Source organism: Bombus terrestris, chromosome 11 (genome assembly GCF_910591885.1).
Source record: "Bombus terrestris chromosome 11, iyBomTerr1.2, whole genome shotgun sequence".
NCBI lineage: Eukaryota > Metazoa > Arthropoda > Insecta > Hymenoptera > Apidae > Bombus > Bombus terrestris.
This window is the reverse complement of record NC_063279.1, coordinates 9,883,455-9,902,090: the sequence shown is the minus strand read 5'-3', so window position 1 is coordinate 9,902,090 and position 18,636 is coordinate 9,883,455. Positions and strand designations below refer to the sequence as shown.

General features: G+C 29.3%; 3 protein-coding genes and 1 long non-coding RNA gene across 6 annotated transcripts; 2 read left to right on the top strand and 2 right to left on the bottom strand.

The window, feature by feature from the left end:
* Nucleotides 1-2,105: 2,105 nt before the first annotated feature.
* Nucleotides 2,106-5,404, bottom strand: LOC105666245. 2 transcript variants are annotated; one of them, XR_007225876.1, is made up of 5 exons: nucleotides 5,132-5,404; nucleotides 4,757-4,936; nucleotides 3,920-3,986; nucleotides 3,589-3,656; nucleotides 2,106-3,346 (listed from the first exon to the last, which is right to left on the bottom strand). It is a non-coding gene; the product is annotated as an uncharacterized LOC105666245 (long non-coding RNA). The 2 variants fall into 2 exon arrangements; XR_001099136.3 differs by having other exon boundaries at nucleotides 4,842-4,936; nucleotides 5,132-5,402.
* Nucleotides 5,405-7,327: 1,923 nt separating this feature from the next.
* On the top strand, nucleotides 7,328-11,559 carry LOC100649545 (ribosomal protein S6 kinase delta-1). The gene is made up of 6 exons (XM_012313696.2): nucleotides 7,328-8,259; nucleotides 8,510-9,643; nucleotides 9,741-9,874; nucleotides 9,935-11,051; nucleotides 11,131-11,226; nucleotides 11,301-11,559. The coding sequence occupies exons 1-6, from the start codon at nucleotides 8,164-8,166 to the stop codon at nucleotides 11,400-11,402; spliced, it is 2,679 nt and encodes an 892-aa protein (XP_012169086.2). The 5' UTR covers nucleotides 7,328-8,163; the 3' UTR covers nucleotides 11,403-11,559.
* A 302-nt stretch (nucleotides 11,560-11,861) lies between these two features.
* Nucleotides 11,862-18,527, bottom strand: LOC100645884 (structural maintenance of chromosomes protein 2). 2 transcript variants are annotated; one of them, XM_048410562.1, is made up of 8 exons: nucleotides 18,396-18,527; nucleotides 15,359-15,781; nucleotides 15,007-15,285; nucleotides 14,163-14,936; nucleotides 13,460-14,047; nucleotides 12,779-13,400; nucleotides 12,439-12,692; nucleotides 11,862-12,356 (listed from the first exon to the last, which is right to left on the bottom strand). In XM_048410562.1, exons 1-8 carry the CDS (start codon nucleotides 18,510-18,512, stop codon nucleotides 11,931-11,933), a joined length of 3,483 nt encoding a protein of 1,160 aa, XP_048266519.1. In that variant the 5' UTR covers nucleotides 18,513-18,527; the 3' UTR covers nucleotides 11,862-11,930. The 2 variants fall into 2 exon arrangements, with proteins under 2 accessions (XP_048266519.1, XP_003399244.3); XM_003399196.4 differs by lacking the exon at nucleotides 18,396-18,527 and adding an exon at nucleotides 15,998-16,349.
* LOC105665634 (mediator of RNA polymerase II transcription subunit 29) lies at nucleotides 16,540-17,652 on the top strand. The gene is made up of 2 exons (XM_012313699.3): nucleotides 16,540-16,711; nucleotides 16,902-17,652. The coding sequence occupies exon 2, from the start codon at nucleotides 16,909-16,911 to the stop codon at nucleotides 17,488-17,490; it is 582 nt and encodes a 193-aa protein (XP_012169089.1). The 5' UTR covers nucleotides 16,540-16,711; nucleotides 16,902-16,908; the 3' UTR covers nucleotides 17,491-17,652.
* Nucleotides 18,528-18,636: the final 109 nt, after the last annotated feature.

Below are 18,636 nucleotides of genomic sequence, written 5' to 3'. Positions count from 1 at the left end.
AATTAAAGAATATACAGGTATCGTACGCAATATACATATATATAGACGCGTAACAGTTTTATTGCTAGATTATCCACATACGATAGGAAAAGAATAAATGCACAAATTGTATGATAAGCGAGATTGAGATGTAGAGATATGGAGAAATATAATAAATATTGGTTGAGTGAAGAGAGAAGAAGGTGTATACTTGGTAAAAAAAAAGTCAAGGAACACTGAAACACTTATTAAAGGAATGCACAAAGCTCGGAAGAGGCAGGAGCTATTGTCAGAGACATATCGCATAAAAGTTATAGACTGGTATAGGAGTTTGAAAATGGCGAGGAGGAAGGTGCAAGAAAGCGAGAAGGACAAGTATGAGATGGAACATGGGCAAACAAGTAAGGAATGCAAATAAGAAAAATGAAATAAATAAATAAATAAGAATGTAGAAGGAAATGTAAATAAACACTTAACGTACGAAACCAAAAATATGTACAAAAGTAATATACATATGAATGGGAGAAGAATTACAATATTAAGATGTAAGAATGTTAAAGTATAGTACGATTATAAAGTATGTAAAAACTGAAACAAATAAATACTACTACAACTACATACATCGTAATTGTAATTTGAATTTAATAATTCTCAGTTTAAAAAATTGAAATTAAAATTGCAGATCAAAATAAACTTCCCTAAAAATAGGATCTGTCTGTATTTAATTGGAGACATAATCCCAACCATACATTTAATATTATAAAGAGTTAGTTAAACAAATTGAAAAACACTTTATCAAATATAAGATGATACTACAAAAGATGAATTTTATTATTAAATATTGTTTCAACCTCATCTGGACAAACATATAGGACAATAGGTTGAACAGAAATCAATATGGTTTCTGTAGGTACGTTTTATGAGACAAATTCAATATGATATCAGAAATACATATTTCGGTATAAACGAAGGAAAAAAGGACGAACCGGACCTTTTCAAACAGACCAAACCAGGGGATCCTTTCACTTTGTGTCGTTCTCGTAAGAGTATTACAACCAGTTCTCTGGCTGTCCGATCGGCAATGATTTCCAAATGGCATTCACGGTTCTCCGTTTGCAGTAAGCCGTAATACCGTAAATGTGGTCGATTGTAAGTGCAGATTTCCAGACGGACCAGCCTCGAGCAGAAAGCTCCACGTGAAATTGCAGCTTACATCTACACATCCTTCAATCCCCATCAAATTAAAAGCGGTATTCTGTTAAATCGTGTCCCACGGCCTTCATATACGAACAACCATCTTTCAATGAGAAACTTCTGTCAACTTTTGTCAACCGATTTTATAATTATCAGTACACATTTATTCATACGAAATATAAAGATTTATGTTATTTTATTTTACATTCATGTGCTAGAATTCTCTTTGATATGAGGAAGAAAATTTTGAAAATTCATCGATAAAATTTATAAACTTAAAAAAAAGTTCAATGTACGCGACTACCTTGATCATCATAAAGGGAATATTAATTTAAATAGTAAACAGAAGATCAAACATAAATTCTCGTTCGACCAACAAAGTTTATTCCTATAGAATTAAACAAGAAATTGAAAGTAATCAACAGACTGAAAGTAGCTCTGTAAACTATGAAAGCCACAAGTAAAATGCTTCGTGATGGTGTAAAATTAAAATGAGAAAAATAAGAAAAAATAACATAAGCTATTGGTTTTACGTAGAAATATTTGAGTGAAGTAGAAGAAAGGGAAGTGAAAGAAAGTAAGAGAGTATTTGAAGGCAGGTGAATAGTGACACCTTAAAATCGATTCGTTTACGGTACAGAAATAGACAGGAAACACCGTGTCCTGAAGGAATGCCGCAAATGGGACGGGGGATGCGATCGTGGCGTCGCTTCGCCGTATTAGAATTTAAAAGCATCTCGTTGACGTGACTCCTACCCTTCTGGCTTTCAAGTCACCGATAACGATCGACATTAATTAAAGTAATCGTCTTAGCGGTGGGAGCGCACAGGTTTCGTCGAGAATAAATAATTTATAAGATCTGGAGTGAGGTGGCGAGTACAACGAAGGGAGTACGACGAAGGACAAAGGGATGGCCGTTACGGAATATACATATTTATTCATCTAACAGGCGTACATTTTTTTGCATAATGTCTACAAAGTGCATCGACTACCAACTGCAATTTGAAGAACAGATATGGTTATATACCATACATAATTTCACGGTGGAAGACAAGGTTTATTGAATACCAAAGTTCTAATAAAATCCTAAAATGCATAATGATATAACGAACTTGTATTAATAGATTATGAAACGTTGTATACGTATAAGCATAATCACTATATACTAAAGTAATCCTTTTCTTTCTTAAGTAGTCTTTAATTTTATACTATTATCGTTCGATAGATATGATGACTTGAATAACATTAAACAATGAAAATCTTAAATACAATTTATACAGAATATGACGTTACTTTTATGCAACTTGTCATTTAATAATTATTTTAAGAATTTAAGTTAAATTATTTACTCTGTTTTTGAATTCGATCATAGCCAAAAAATGATATACGAAGTATGTATTTATCTTATTCAATCGCTGCATTAAGAAAATATTAATTGCAAGTTATATATGCTTCATAGAGCAAATGCACCCCCCCCTTGTTTAACATATAAATTTATTGTTAGATATAAGAATAATTAAAGATGCGAATCTCATAGACAGAACATTGTTGCGCCATCTAGAAGCGAAATTGTATCTCATTGAAAGCAATCGATTGCACCATGCAACTGTCGTACCCTGTGTACGTAAATCCACATTATTATCTGAGAACGAGATCGTCTGTCGTTTTTAACTGTGGTTCTAATCACCGACGAGGTATAGAATAGACCTGATATGCAATGCTTTTTCACACCCCACATTTTTGAGGTAATTTTACTCTTATACCATTTTTATGTCGCATGCGACGTTATCGATTCAACATAGTAGTGGCCTGAACCGAAACAAAAGTTTCCTATGAAATTACAAATAAGAAATCGAATAGAACACATCTTACAAATGAAGCACCTACATACAGAATCGTACACTTCTGTAATATGTATCTTGTATGATAGACAAGAAAATGTTACTATTCACGGGTACAATAAATACCCGCGGTCATTATGCTCGTCAAAAATTCTACGCATACAACCAATCACTCGTGTCGATTCGGACCTTTCATCTTTCGACATGATTGAGAGACCGGAGGAACAAAAATACATGCGACTCACGATTAGATGTGAAGAATGTTGTCTTCGATATTGTTCTGATCCAAGGAAGTTCGTCAAACTGGAATCATCGAATTCAATGGGAGAAAACTGTAACAAAACATAGAATATTTTAATTTACTCGTAATGATGGTGTTAATTACTTTAAATGTTTGAAATAGTAAAAGACCAGTTTCTATTAAATAAAAATTTTTAGTAATAATATTCAATTCAAGAATGAAAAATGTTCAACTTGTCAAATTTTCAATCAGATTTTATTTTTTAATAAATAATAATTATCGTAGAATATAAAGAATTGAATTAAATGAAGTACAAAATATATAGTTACTTACGTTCTTTGGTTTTGAAGCACCAGTAAGTCTTTTCCAGGGGACAGGAAGAACGGGAAGAAGTGACATACCTTTAACAAGATACGAATTGTTATAATTTATTTTGAGAAGCACAGTGATGATTAATAAAAAAATCTGACATAATAAAATATGAAATTCTATAAAGACAGAACTTTAATAACAAAAATGTAAAACTGCTAATAAACTCTAATTACTATAGGAATTGGAATGCGAATAAAAAAATTAAAAGTCAAACTTCAATTTCTAATCAATAATAATTACAGCGAAATACAAAGAATAAAATTAATAAAATACAATGTGCAAAGATTCTTACATGCTCAAATTTGAAGTACCGCTACATCCTTCCCAGAGAAGAGGAAAAAATGGAAATTATGAAAAACCTATAACAAAACATGTGAAATGCTATAATTTATCTTTGAAAACGGACTTTTGATTCTTAAAAAATTTAAGATAACGAAAAACAAAACTCTATTCAAACTTGAAATTTTTATAACAAAAAGAATTGAAAGTCACAAAAATTTTCTGGAAAAAAAAATTCTTATTAAAATACTACTTTTCTTCTTCTTCTTATCCAGTGTTCATTTATGAAAATACTGCTTTTTCAAAACTATGAAATAATTATTATTCATTTACCACAGAAAAATAGATATCATTTTAGAATATGAAATATTAAATATGCAGTTATTAGTTAAAATATTATTCAAATCTCTATTAATATTCCATAATGCACCCAATTTGAACAAATTATATCTCTGAATGTCCATTATTAGAGTTTCAAATACATTTTATATTAACGAAATATGTCTTCAAACCTGCCTGGAATAGCATTTCTTCTTGAAAATAATAGGAATTACTGAAAAAATTGTGAAATGACAATATTATTGCAGAAAATTCGCGGGAATGCAGCGAAATATAAGTTATTTTAATTTCGTATTTAAATAGAACTTTGGAAATTCTACGTTAATGTTAAATAATAAAGTATTTCATTTAATATGATTGAAATAAAAAAATAATTTAATATGTATCATATCCGAAATAAAAAACTTCACCTTCATATTCTTAATAAAACATAAAGTAATTTATAATTTTGTTATATTAAGTATTAATGGTGTTAACATTGCGAATTATTTGTAAAGAATCGATTACATACTAAATTAATATTACCAAGTGTCCAATAGAAAGAACAAGCAAACGTATAAATACGTTTGCCTTCATTAGAATAAGTCAAGTGTTACCCTATCTGCATAGAAAATTATCGAATTAATCAGGCACCGGTGGCGTTTTTTCGAATTTCGTGGCCTCCAAATTTTCCTCGCAATCGAGCAATAATCTGCACAAAAAGAGACCGAAACATTAAAATAAGTATATAAAAGTAACAAATTATACCAAAGTGAAGCAATTAATTGGGTTTTGGCGATTAAGGTTAAAGTTGCTTCTGAAAGCTCATTGTACAAGCTACCGGTAAATATGATAACAAAAAAAAGATCAAAGAATAGATTATAATAAATTAATGAATAAAACGTACATTAATTAGACATAGCAGTAGCGTGAATTTGATAGAAGAATCACTACAAAAATACTACGTAGTAGAAAGAGAACACTTGTTGCAGAGTATACATCTAATCAATCCGATTTTCGTCGATAGAATGACTCCCGTGTGCCGATTTACCAAACAGAATTCGGTTAGCGAGGGGTGGGGTGGATGTCGTCGATAAGTCGAGCGTGTACGAACAAGAGTCGTCGAATTCTTGGAAAGGATATATTTCCAACAGGCCGATATTATGTTTCAAGAAAAAAACAATACGTCAGACTGAAACACGGAGATACGCATATAAAGTAAACACGCACGAATTGATATAACGTAAACGAACAAAATTGAAATAAAATATCGTAAAATTATTATTACCATAAAATTGAATGACTATCGAATTATATTTTGTTAATTACCATAATTTGATGTATAAAAGAAAAGAAAAAGAAAGTAAAAAAAATAAGGGATAGACTATCAAGGAAAATAAAGGGAAAGAAGAAAGTCAAAGGAAATAAAAAGGAATAGAATTTCATTCTAATAATACGTGATTTGCGCCTTTCGATGTAGGTGATTTTGATTGAAAACTAATAATCCTCTATTCACATCGAAAAACGACAAATCACTATAAATTTTATTATAAAACGAACCAAATGAATATTCTCACCATTTTAAACCAATATCTACGTATCGTATATTAAATTTTCCACGTTTACGACGAATTCTCGACAGTTACTTCTTCTTTTCAATATGACAGCGCGCGAAATGGAATAATTTCAAATTTTAATTTCAAAATTCACCGCCAGAGTACGATTGATTCAGGAACGTATCACGTTCTATCAGTACCCAGATACTAATCGGATTTTCCTGCAAATTTCCATATTCGTATGTTTACATGGAAATATGACAAATTACTATAAATTGTGTTAACATATAGCAGACTAATAGTTATTGCCAATTACGCCCAGCATTTAGTTAAATTGTTTCTCTCTAAATGACAACAATAAAAATATGAGAATTTTCATGATCGACCTCAAGCACTAAATCCGTTTGCAATATATTAATAACTGTGAATACAGAACGATTCAAATTAAGATTCTCACTATTTTAAAGCATCTAACATGTCGAAGTATATTAAATTTTCCATATTTATGACAAACTTTTTGCAGTTGCTTCCACTTTTCAATATGAGATCACCGCGCGAAATAATGTAATTTAAAATTTAGTTCCTATTTCTGCCATCAAGAACACAGATGACTCAGGTACGTATTATTCTAGTATTATATTCTATTACCCAGATACTGCATTTTCTCGAAACTTATTTTCATAAGAAATTCTACAAAAAATGAAAAAATTTGAAATTTTTACGCAAGTTAATTACATAATTCTTTCTAATATACATATAAATTATGTATTATATAATGATAAAACATAAGATTTTGTAATAACGTAGATATCTTATCGATAAATAGTATTAATTTATGTCGTGTTTTCCAAATATTAATATTCCGTAATATTACTATTTGAAAAAGAATACAAGCATTAATATTTCCTAATATTACTATTCGAAGAATGATACCAACCTAAGAATATTCAATCTGCAGCCCAGAGTCTATCGCATTTATGTGTGTAATGTATATTCCATATACATACATGTATATATATTTCTATATATATAATCTTTTATTAGATATGTTTCCAAAATTCTTTTCTCTTCCATTAGACAAGAAATAAAATAATAACAAACATCATGAGACGCCATGAAATATTTCAAGATATCGCAAAACATTGTGTAAAAAGATATCACTCAAGATATCACGGAAGACATTACACAAATCTTAAGCCTCAATTTTAGTATGCTTATAAAGGATGATGTACTTGATCAGTATATATATGTATTTATCCATAGAAGCAAGTTGCTGTTGATTTTTTTATTCTTTCATTGTTCTTTTCGTCCTATTCATTGGACATAATTAAGTTATCCATGAATATGAGTATGTATAAGTATAAAATTCTATATTTCATTTGCAATTATAGAATATCCTTCCTATATGTATTTTATTTATAATTTCATAGAGGACTTTAATTATAATTTAAACCGCTACTATATTGGATCGATAACGTCGCATGCGACACGAAAATGGTATGAAGTGTCATATATACACCACATAGTAGTGGATGGTAGAAACACGTGACACAAAATGCATCGAAGGTACGACGTGATATAAAGTCCATCCTTTATTTCTTCTGCGAATTACATAAACCAAAGAATAATATAATGTAAAGTACATGATTTCATAGAATTGTATTTTAAAAGATTGTATCATTAAAGCATTCTGTACAGCATATTGTAAATCCAGTTTAATATTAATGATTGTTCAAATGTAAACAAATCTGACAAGTTCTAAAATTAGCAATGGAGATAAGTATGCAGATATGTATGTTCATAAGAGGGTAGCTTTTAAAAAACGTCAATGATAATCACTTTACATTGTCCTACACGTCAATTTCTATTCCGATTCCTACTCTATGTATGTTGTTCTATTCTTAAGTCTATAACATCGCATCGCAAGCGCAGTACCACTCAGGTGGCGAAAAAGAAAGGGTTGAGTGGAAATAATCGTTCTTTTTCGTTCAGTTGCAATACATAAATAGTAAATAGTGAGACGAGATTGCATTGAGAATTGCAATCTAATTCATTGTGACAATTGTTGAAAATAGTAAAAAAAAAACTCGTAATTCCACACTTGTTCATTTGTAATGCGTAGGAAATATACGAATTTCATAAGAAACATAAAGCCACATATGTTATAAATAATCATCTACAATAATTAACTAGTTTATCGCACCAATAAATGCAAATATATGTGAGTGACATTAATTGAGAATCAATCATTCGTGACATACATGCCACGTAAACGAAGAAAAAAGCTAGATGCATGAAAGTATGATGACAGAAATACACAAATTAAAGCGATAAAACGATCAATTTATTGAGCTTCTGGTTTTATAGTTAAAGTGTATAAACAATGGCACCCACTAAAGACAAATGGGTGAGGCGTTTTATTATTCCAGAAACGACACGGCATAAGAAAGGCTTTACTATTTACAAAGTCACGTCTGTGGTATGATATAAAATATCAATATGATGTATATAGAGCGAAATAGTTCGATAATCAGATAAATTAACAATAAAATATCAAAGAAAATATCTTTAAATTCATTTATTTGCTTTTTCTCGTGGTTTTTTAATATTATATTAATTTTAAAAATTTATTTTTAATACATGTTGTGATAAATTAACATATTCTATGATTTAATTATAGAAATGTTGTGAGCCATAATTTATAACTATATATATTTATATCTTTTTAGGTATTTTTGAAAAGCTCTCATGAAGAAATTTCTAAAGTATCTGTATGGAAACGTTATAATGACTTTAAGAAACTCCACTCAGAATTAAATGTATTATACTTGCAATCGCGAATTAAGGAAAGCTTTCCATCATTTCCAAAGCCAAAATTTTTTGGCAGATTTGAAGCTGAAGTTATTGAAGAGAGAAGGGAATGTGCATTAAAGTTTCTAGAATTTATAGGAAGGCATTCGTATTTATACTCTAGTGATATTTTCATAAAGTTCTTTGAATCTAGTCATGCAGATTATTATTTAAATGATTGCTCCCAATCTCTTAGTTCTGATACATCTGCAGAGGAGGATCGTCATACTTATATAAATTCTCTGCCAAATAATGTTTCCCAAAGTATTCTTCAACCTAAAAGTATTCAAACTTCATTGACAAATTTATCTGCTACTAAAAATGAAGTAAAGCAGTCTCAGGAAGCATCCGAATCCAAAGAACAAATTTTATCACAAAATGATTTAAGTCATGAGACTGAAAATAAAAAAGTATCTATGACAAAAAGCAAGTATAATAAATTGCTAATAGAAGATAATGATCACAGTAAAATTGTCTCTGAATTAGGGGATAATCAATTAATTTGTAACAAAAATAACAATTGCTATAAAGATAAAAATTATAATGTTAGGAGTAATTCCGCAATTGTACAAACATCAGACACTAATATAAATACTGATACTACTAGTAACGATTTAAACACATCAATAAATACTCATGAAGATTCTGATCTACCACAATCATGGACAGATTCACCACAATATATTTTAGTTGCATCTGCGCATATGAGTGCAGCTGTCAAACACGAAGATCTTGCAGAGTATGAAGAGGCATTTACTCAGTATAAAATGGGAATCTCTAGTCTTCGATCTGGTGTTGAATCTGATACAAATAAAAAAAGGGCAGAAAAAATTAAAGAAAAGATATCAAAATATTTAGACCATGCTGAGAAGCTTTATAATAGATATCTAAATTGTAATATTTCAGTGTTAAATAAACCTATATCAGAACTTCAATATTACAAAGTATTGAAAATAATAGAGTCAGTAATGCTTGTAAAAGATATTCGTCAAAACTGCTTCAACATTGTAAAAGTAACATTATATAGATAATTTAAAGATGTAATTTGATTGCAACAAAAATATGGAACATCAAAGTAAATTCATTTAACATTTCTCTTAATAATTTCAGGCCATAGAAAAGTTATCTTCAAATAAAGAAAGTATAAGTAATTATATATTACGTGGTGAAATACCATACATGGTCCGTTTACATGCATGTGTTGAAACAGAAACAAGTGTATTCCTGATCCTACAACATCTGAGGTATGTATTAAGAATAACATTATCTGATATTCATTAAAAACTAACTGAATTACATTATAGCCATGGAAGATTGTGGGATTTTATAACATCACATTACAATCCCAATAATAATAAAAATTGTGATAAGAAAAATGCAAAAGATGATACTGAAAAAACAATCGATGTTAGTGATATTACTTTAAGGAAAAATGATATAAATGAAACTGAAAGCACTATACTCAAGGAAAATGTAAACCTTATAAGTACAAATACCAAAGTACAAATGGAGATACATCCGATTACAGTAGAAGAACATTACGAAAAATATACCGATGTATCTACTACGCAATTATTAGAGAAGGCACAAATACTGTTACAATCGGTTAATGCAACTTTAAAGGAAAGTAATTCGGTTGTAAATCGTTTATGTGAATCAGACTGCTTCATAAATCATGAGAATAGTACTTCGTTATTAAATTTTAAAAACAGTATATACCAATCAAAAAGTTGCAACGAAGTATCAGTAGATATTAATGATATATCATTAAAAATTGATGGCATGAATGAATCCATTATAAACGAAAAAATACCTGAGAGAAATGTGATAACTTCTAATTACTTGTCACAAAATAATAGCAGTGCTAGTTCATCGTTAAAAAATAGTTACAAAAATCTTCATTTTGAAAGAAAAAAGTCAACAAGTTCTTTAGATAGTACATATTTTGCAGTAGAGAATAAAAATGATAATATTCCAAAAAAATACGAATTAAATAAATTAAAAGAAATTAATTATCAACTAGAAACGAATACCTATTGCATATCAAATAATCAGCAAATTCAAAGAAATGTATTTCTAACGGAATCAACAAAAAACAGTAATGTTGACACTGAACAAGTACTTTGGACAATACCAGAAAATGTAGTTTGTCTTTGGTCTGCTGAAATACTTTTAGCGCTAGAAGCATTACATCAGCAAGAAGTTCTTGTGTTTGACTTAAAACCTGATAATATATTGCTTGATGATAATGAGCACGTACAGTTAACATATGTTGTACCTCGTCACGATATAGATTTATTAAAATACAAATATCCATACTCATCTCCTGAATTATGCACGTTTTCACCTATGATTCCTCTTACATCTGCTACAGATATTTGGAGTTTTGGTGTTATATTATATGAATTAATAGTAGGCAATGTATGTAAAAATAAAAATAAAAATTTCCTTACAGAAATATGATATAAGACAGATATTATATAATTACTTTTTATTGCAGAAATTTCAAGCAAAGCACCCCGGTCTATTTCAGTCACATTCCATACTTAACATTCCTAGCAAGCTTTCTGAAAATGCAAAGTCTTTGCTTCTTAATGTATGTTTTTACATCACATTTTATATTTAAATGATCTATAAACATAAAATATAAATTTTTTGCAAAATTTGCAGATTCTAAGATATGAACCAAACGAAAGGATGACAATACCTGAGATAAAACAACATCCGTTCTTCAAAGATATTAATTGGTCAAATTTGGTAAATACACTCTAAAGCTATAAGAAATTTACTCTTACTGTGTTTTGGAGAATATATCGATATTAAAAAAATTCCCATCAATGATGGATTCCTTTTAAAACAGAGATTTATAATTCTTCTTTTGAGTAAGATATACATATTTGAACAGTATTTTACAAAAGCATTTATATATTCGCAAAATATTAAAATTTACTAATTATATGTATATTTTATAAAGATGTAGTTTATGAAGACAAAGTTAATTTTTTATCATTATCATTTATTATTATACTCATATGTAAATATATGTATATATAATATAATCGATATAATTCTAGAAATATAAATTATATTTCTATATCTCGATATGGAATCCAATATTTGGAATTTTTTTAATAATGAAAATATGATATACGCACTTCAGACATAATTTATAAAAATTACTCAACATACTATTGTACAGGAGCATCATTTTAAAAAAATACTTATTAGATATAAAATTAATTTATATATATGTATATTTATACAAATAGATTTATGTAGATTGCAAAATGTATGATATATTTACTTAACTCTTATTCTTTCACTTCTAGACACTGTTGACATTCCATCAATAAATCTAGTTGTAAATATTACATTAGCATTGTTAAACATTCCATCCTTTAATGACACAACAATAAATTGTGAATGTTTAAAGTGTTTTTTTAACATTATACCAATATTCTCCGTATGAGAAAGATCTAATGCAGCATCAACTTCATCCAAAATATAAAGTGGAGCAGGTTTGAATAAAAGCATAGCCAAGATTAGGGACAAAGCAACCAAAGATCTTTGTCCCCCAGATAATTCTCCTAACGATTCTTTCCAAATTCCAGAAAATGCAATTTTCACTTCTAATCCTTCAGTAACTGTTTGATTCTCAGGGGGTTGCAATTTTGCATCAGCTCCTGGCAGTAAACTACTGAAAATTGATCCAAAATCTTTGTTTACCTAAAAATTAACATACAATAATTATATAATATAAATTTGATATATAAGTTAATTCAACTTAACTAAAATTAAATAACTATACTTGTTTCCAAGCTTCCAATAATGTTTCTTTCTTTTTCTCATCCAAATGGTTAATTGTCTCTAATATTTTTCGTTTGTCATTTTCAACTATTTTCTTTTTCTTCACCATTTCATTATATTGTTCTTCCTCTTTATCAAGTAGACTAATAGCACGTGTATTGATATTTCGACTTAAATTTTCACGGATCGATTGCAGCTGTTGTATTTTTTGTTCCATTTCATTCGGTTTATTGACATTAAAATCATAAATACCGCCTATAAAACATAAATATTCTATAAATACACTACTTAAAAATTAAAAACAAATGCAATATGTATTTGAAATGTAAAAAGAAGATTACCAGCTTTCCCAAAATAAATTTTATTCTCTTCAATCCATTCATACTTCCGTGTAAGTTCTGAAACTTTTTCTTTACAGCTTGTAGCAATATTTTTAATTGAATTAATTTCATGGTTTAGCTTTTTAATATCTAATTCTGCTTCTTTACTTTGTTTTATGATATCTTCTTTCCGTGTCGTAAGCTTCTGCATATAAACATTTTGTTTATTAATAATGTCTTTTTGTTCTTTTATACCAGATTGTATACGTTTTACATTAGCTTTCACTTCATTTAATTCTTGTTCCAACACAGTTACTTTTTCTTTTACTACATTCAATTTTTCTTCAGATGCTACTAACTGTTCTTTCCCAGCTTCAATACTTTTCTGTAATTCTTTTATTTCCAACTTAAGCACTTCTGCTTCTTGTTCTCGTTTTTGCCACTCTTTACGGCTATTTTCAGCTTTTTTCTTTAATTTCTCTAATTCAGATTTGGCTTCCTTTAATTGTCTTTCACGGATATTACCAGCATCTTTCAATTGATGCTCCAGATTTTGAGCATGTGTAGTACTTTCCTTCTCATTTTTTTCTGCCACTGCCATTGTTTGCAAAAGTTGTTCAATACTTTTCTCCAAGGATTCAATCTGTAAAGAACTTATTAAGTAGCTAATTCATTCTTGTAAATTATATTTCTTCTACATACCTCTTCTTTTATTTTATAATATTCTGTTTGTTCTAATCTTTGTTTCACCATACCGATTTCATAGTTCCGTAAATCGAACGTTTGTTTTAATGAAGTGTATTTTTCAGCAACACTGTTTATATTCATTAATGTAGACTCGACATTTTGAAGCGCTTGTTTTTTTAAGTTTAATTTATTTTGTATAGTTTTTAATTCGTTTAATTTCAAAAGAACTGATCCAGTTTTTAACGGTGCACCGCCAGATAACGTACCAGCAGGATCAACAACATCTCCTTCTAAAGTAACACACTTTTTCATTATATTATCATGAAATGCTATCTTTTTAGCAGTTTCAATGTCTTTACAAATAAAGATTTGTCCAAAAATCCATGTCATAGCGGGTGTAGTTTCTGCTGGAAAATCTATGAGAGACAATGCTGGTTGAACATTTTCCACACCACCTATCTTCTGTGCTAAATTAATTAATTGATTATCCATAGGTCTTCCATTTACTTTATTCAAAGGAATAATAGTTACACGTCTTTGTAACTGACCATGTTGAAGTATTTTCTTGCTAGTAGTTTCTGTATCTACTATTACATTATATAACTGAAATTTTTAAAACTCATTAAGATATTAAATTTGAATATACGAGTATTACAAGTATTTATGAGCATAATAGTATTACTTAGAAAATAAATTTTATATAAAAATCATTAAATACCTTCCCTCCTGCAGCTATATCTAAAGCATATGCTGCTTTTTTATCTTTTACTGTGATTAATTTACATACGACTCCTTTCACAGAATCATGTTTAAAATTAGGATCTGGTTTTTGATATTCAAATTTAATTTGAGGATATCTTGATTCAAAATGATCCACTTCTTCTTCCAATGTTAATACTTCATTCCTTAATGTACGTTTTTCTTCTCTAAGTCGTTCTACAGATCCATCTTCGTAATTTAATTTCTTTAATTCGTATTCTAAATATTTTATTTCTTTTTCTTTGTTTTCAAGATCTTTAGTATATTTTTTGTATTCATCTCCAGTATTTTTTAAATCTACTTTCTTTTTCTTTAGTTGTTCTCTATTATGATTTAATGTCATTTCACATTGCTTATGTTGCGTTTGTGCTTCTGCTACATTTTGCTTGGCACTTATTAATTGCTGTTCCAGTGTTGCGTTTTCGCCATCTTGACTTTCTAACAAACCAGAACTAATTTTTTGGTACTTTTCTTGTGCTAGTAATACTGCCTTACAATCCTGTTCATCTGTCTCTTTTAATGTCCTAAAAAGATCTTCAACTTTGGCATATTCTTTCTGCTTTAATGTAAAAGCATTTTCATCATCAACTACGTTAGCTTTTAATTGTTCTATTTCTTTTTTGCCAGTTTTAATATCTTCTTTATTACTATTAACTTCAGCTGTCAATTTAAATTGTTTCTTTTCTGCTTCTTTTAATTCATTCTCCAAAGATTCTAATTGACCTCCTGCTTCCTATAAAAATAAGATAGATGAATAAAAAATGTAAAAAATGTAACAATACATTTTTATTTAAAATACATACTGCATCCCTTTTTTTAGCCATTTCATCTAATTCTTTCTCTATATTCTTAAGTTCTTCATCACCAGCACTAATGTTTTTTTTTTTATCTTCTATTTTATTTTTGACATTTTGTACATTCTCTTCTGCATTCTGACATTCACTTAAGGCTGTCACATATCTCCATGCCAAGTAAATTCTCTTACAGTGATCTAATTCTCTTTCTATACGTTGAAACTCAACATATTGTGTTTTTTCTTCTTTAAGTTTTGCTAGTTTTGGTCCTATCTCTTCTTTTAAAATCTGAAATAAAGTGCTTTCATTCAATTACGTACTATTAAATTAGACAGACTTAATTATTAGAATTAATTCATACATCATTTATTTCCTTTAGTTTACTATCTTTCTTTTCTATGGTTTTTAAAGCAGCTTCTTTCTTATTTTCATACATTCGAGTACCTGCAGCTTCTTCTATCATAGACAAAATTTCTATAGGATTCATATTCAAAACTTTCGTAATTCTTCCTTGCATTATTAAAAAATGTGGATTATTTACATTCAATTGGACAGAACAAAACATATCTTGGACACGTTTATTTTGTACATTAGATCCATTGATTAAGTATTTATTTTTGCCACCAATTACAACTTGTCTTGTAACTGTTATCTCTTCATGATGTTCATATCCCATAGGTGACGAATTTCTATCTCTGTTGTCAAATGTTATAGTGACGCTAGCTTTCTTTATACCTGCTTGGCCAGATTTATAAACTAAGTCTTGTAATGACGTTGCACGCACCTATCATAAAAGGATAAAAAATATGTTTCTTCCTATTAATTTAATACAAATATTAATGTCTGAGTAAAATTGTTTAAAGCATATTTATAATGTAACTACACGCAATTCGCATCACATTACTTACAACAAAGCCATAATTGTATTGAAAAGCAAGAGTACGCTGAGGTTACAGTTAAAATATTTCATTAATAAGAAATGTAAAAAATAATGTGTCACCTGTCCAAGATTCGAAATTCCCAGAACAAAGCATATTGCATCGAGAATGTTTGATTTCCCGCTACCATTAAATCCTGTGATCGCGTTAAATTCTTTATCGAACCCATTTATTTCGATTCTTTTTCCATATGATTTAAATCCTTCCAATACCATAGACTTAATATACATTGTATAGTCAAGTAAATGTACTTGAAAATATCACTTCAATTGCACTTATCGCACTAAAGAAAACTATAAATTCAAATTGTGGACACTGACCGGTATAACACATCATTTAGGATAATATAGAGTGGGAACTTGGGAACAAATAGCCATCTGCAGCCACCGACATCTCTTCCATATTTGAGTTCCAAAATTCACTCAAAAATTCATGTATAAATCTCTCATTTAATTTTGTGGCTGTTATTACAATTATCAATAATTTCGATTAATATTCTGTTCCAAAATATAGCGAATATAATTTATTATAAAATATAAAGTGAAAAGTCATTTTACGATCTAGGGTATTTTAGAATGACTTTCCTAACACGCACCCAACCTATGGTATAAAATGTTAATGACGAGCTAGCATCTCGATCTAATTAAGTTTCGGTTTCAAACCACAACGAAACATTTTAGAATATTAAAAGAGTATCATTTTATTTTTTAAATACTTTATTAGAGGAAAGGCGTGAGACTACAAGAAAAATAATTTCTTTACCACTAAAATAAAAGGTATCTTGAAAATTATTGAAATTAAAAATAGTGTAAAAGGTATAGAATCGGATATAAGATTACAATACAACTCAATAAATCAAAGTTTATATTATTTGCAGTATAATGATTTTTAATAATAATTGCAAATTTGAATTCTATTTGTGTTTATACATTATATATAGACCTTTTTAAATTATTGTATTATTAGGACCGCTATGAATATCCCACCAATTCAACAACCAGGAACAATTGGAGTAGGCCAAATGACACAGCCTGTAAATCCTCAGCTTCCTCAAAATCCACAACAAACGCAACAGCCACAGGTTCAGCAGCAACAGCAACAACAACAACAACAACAGCAAACTCAAGAAAAGCTTGACAATATTTCCAAAGTTAAATCATTAATTGGTCCATTAAGGGAATCATTAGCCATAGCTCTTAAAACTGCAGCACATACATTACATCAAAACAGTTTGGTAGATGTTGGATCTCTAAAGGGTGGTGTGGATCAGTCTGATCATCGATTCAATAAAAATATGGAAGAATTTTATTCAATTTGCGATCAGATAGAATTACACTTAAAGACTTCTATAGAATGTCTATCACAAAATTCTAGCTCTGTAAGATACCTACCAGTATCTGTTATACCAACACGTACTGATACTATTGGAGCTCAAGAAGGACCTGCTTTAACATATCCTCAGTTTTTGATGACTGTAAGAGCTCAAGTTTCATTTCTTCGTGAAGTTCATGATACTTTACTTTCTGCTGTACAATCAATAACATCAGGTGAATGAATGATTCTGTTAATAGGAAATTTATTATGATAAAAATAATAATTTATAATACTGTAAGTCCAATTTTTTATGTGTCTTTTTTTGTGCCTTGTCTTGTACATCATAATGCAATAATGTATAGTTATACTACTTTAATAAAATTCTAATTTATTTTATGTAAAAGAGATTTTTATTTTATCTTTTTATACTATATATTTTTCTTTATTAATATATGTAAGATTCTTCATACCTCCATCTATAATAAGATATCAGTTCTGTGAATCATAACAAGTACATTATGTACGAACAATAAAACAAATCAGTAGTCATTCGATTTGTATGAACTCTTATTAGATGAACATACAATGGATGAACATGTTTACAATTATAAGAAGTAATGTCAAGACATTTGCATGAAAAAAAAGAGTACTAATATGAATATCATGAAATTTTAATTGTTCTATTCATTACTAAGTTCAACTGTATGAGACATAGAATTCTTGCACAATTTGCAATGCTTTCTACATATGTATATTTAAACATAAAAAACAAACAAATATCAGTATGTGGTCCCTAATGTATCCTTGTGTACAACAATATTGATTAGATATTCATTGGAATTAAAAGTATGATATTCAAATTAATGTTAATGTTAAGATAAAGCAGAAACAATATATCAATACAAAGAAACTTTTGCAAGAATTTTATATATTATAAGATGTTAACTCGTCCTATTATTTTTATCCAAACTGTTTATTTCAATCAAACCACAACTGACTGAGAAATGAGATACATCGATCTGAACATAAACAGAAGCAGATAAAAAAGTATGAAAGCTGGAAGATAGTAAGAAATAGCGGATCAACACAGAAAGCCGCTTATCAGCCGTATGTTTTAGTAAGCACGTAGAAATAGGAAGGACATACCGGTAAAAGAGGAGGGGAGGAGAGGCGTGCAGGAAGCGCTACTGTCAGTTGGATTGGTGTTTTGTCGCGGCGCGCCGAGTGATCATTTGAAAAGGAAGGACCACCTCTGTTCACCATATTTGGCAAACTTTCCCTAATATGGTAACGTCTACTTCTAAATATGGCAGCCGGGGACGCCCTCTCGCTGATTCCTGTACCACTCCGCGCGATCTTTCAGCCGCAAATTTTGGGATATCAAATT

Coding starts and splice junctions, on each gene's coding strand:
- LOC100649545 (XM_012313696.2), top strand. CDS start 8,164: ATGGCACCCACTAAAGACAAATGGGTGAGGCGTTTTATTATTCCAGAA. Junction 8,260..8,509: donor TTTACAAAGTCACGTCTGTG/GTATGATATAAA, acceptor ATATCTTTTTAG/GTATTTTTGAAAAGCTCTCA. Junction 11,227..11,300: donor CAAAGTCTTTGCTTCTTAAT/GTATGTTTTTAC, acceptor CAAAATTTGCAG/ATTCTAAGATATGAACCAAA.
- LOC100645884 (XM_003399196.4), bottom strand. CDS start 16,165: ATGTATATTAAGTCTATGGTATTGGAAGGATTTAAATCATATGGAAAA. Junction 13,401..13,459: donor ATTATAAAATAAAAGAAGAG/GTATGTAGAAGA, acceptor AGTTCTTTACAG/ATTGAATCCTTGGAGAAAAG. Junction 12,693..12,778: donor AATTTATTTTGGGAAAGCTG/GTAATCTTCTTT, acceptor TATGTTTTATAG/GCGGTATTTATGATTTTAAT.
- LOC105665634 (XM_012313699.3), top strand. CDS start 16,909: ATGAATATCCCACCAATTCAACAACCAGGAACAATTGGAGTAGGCCAA.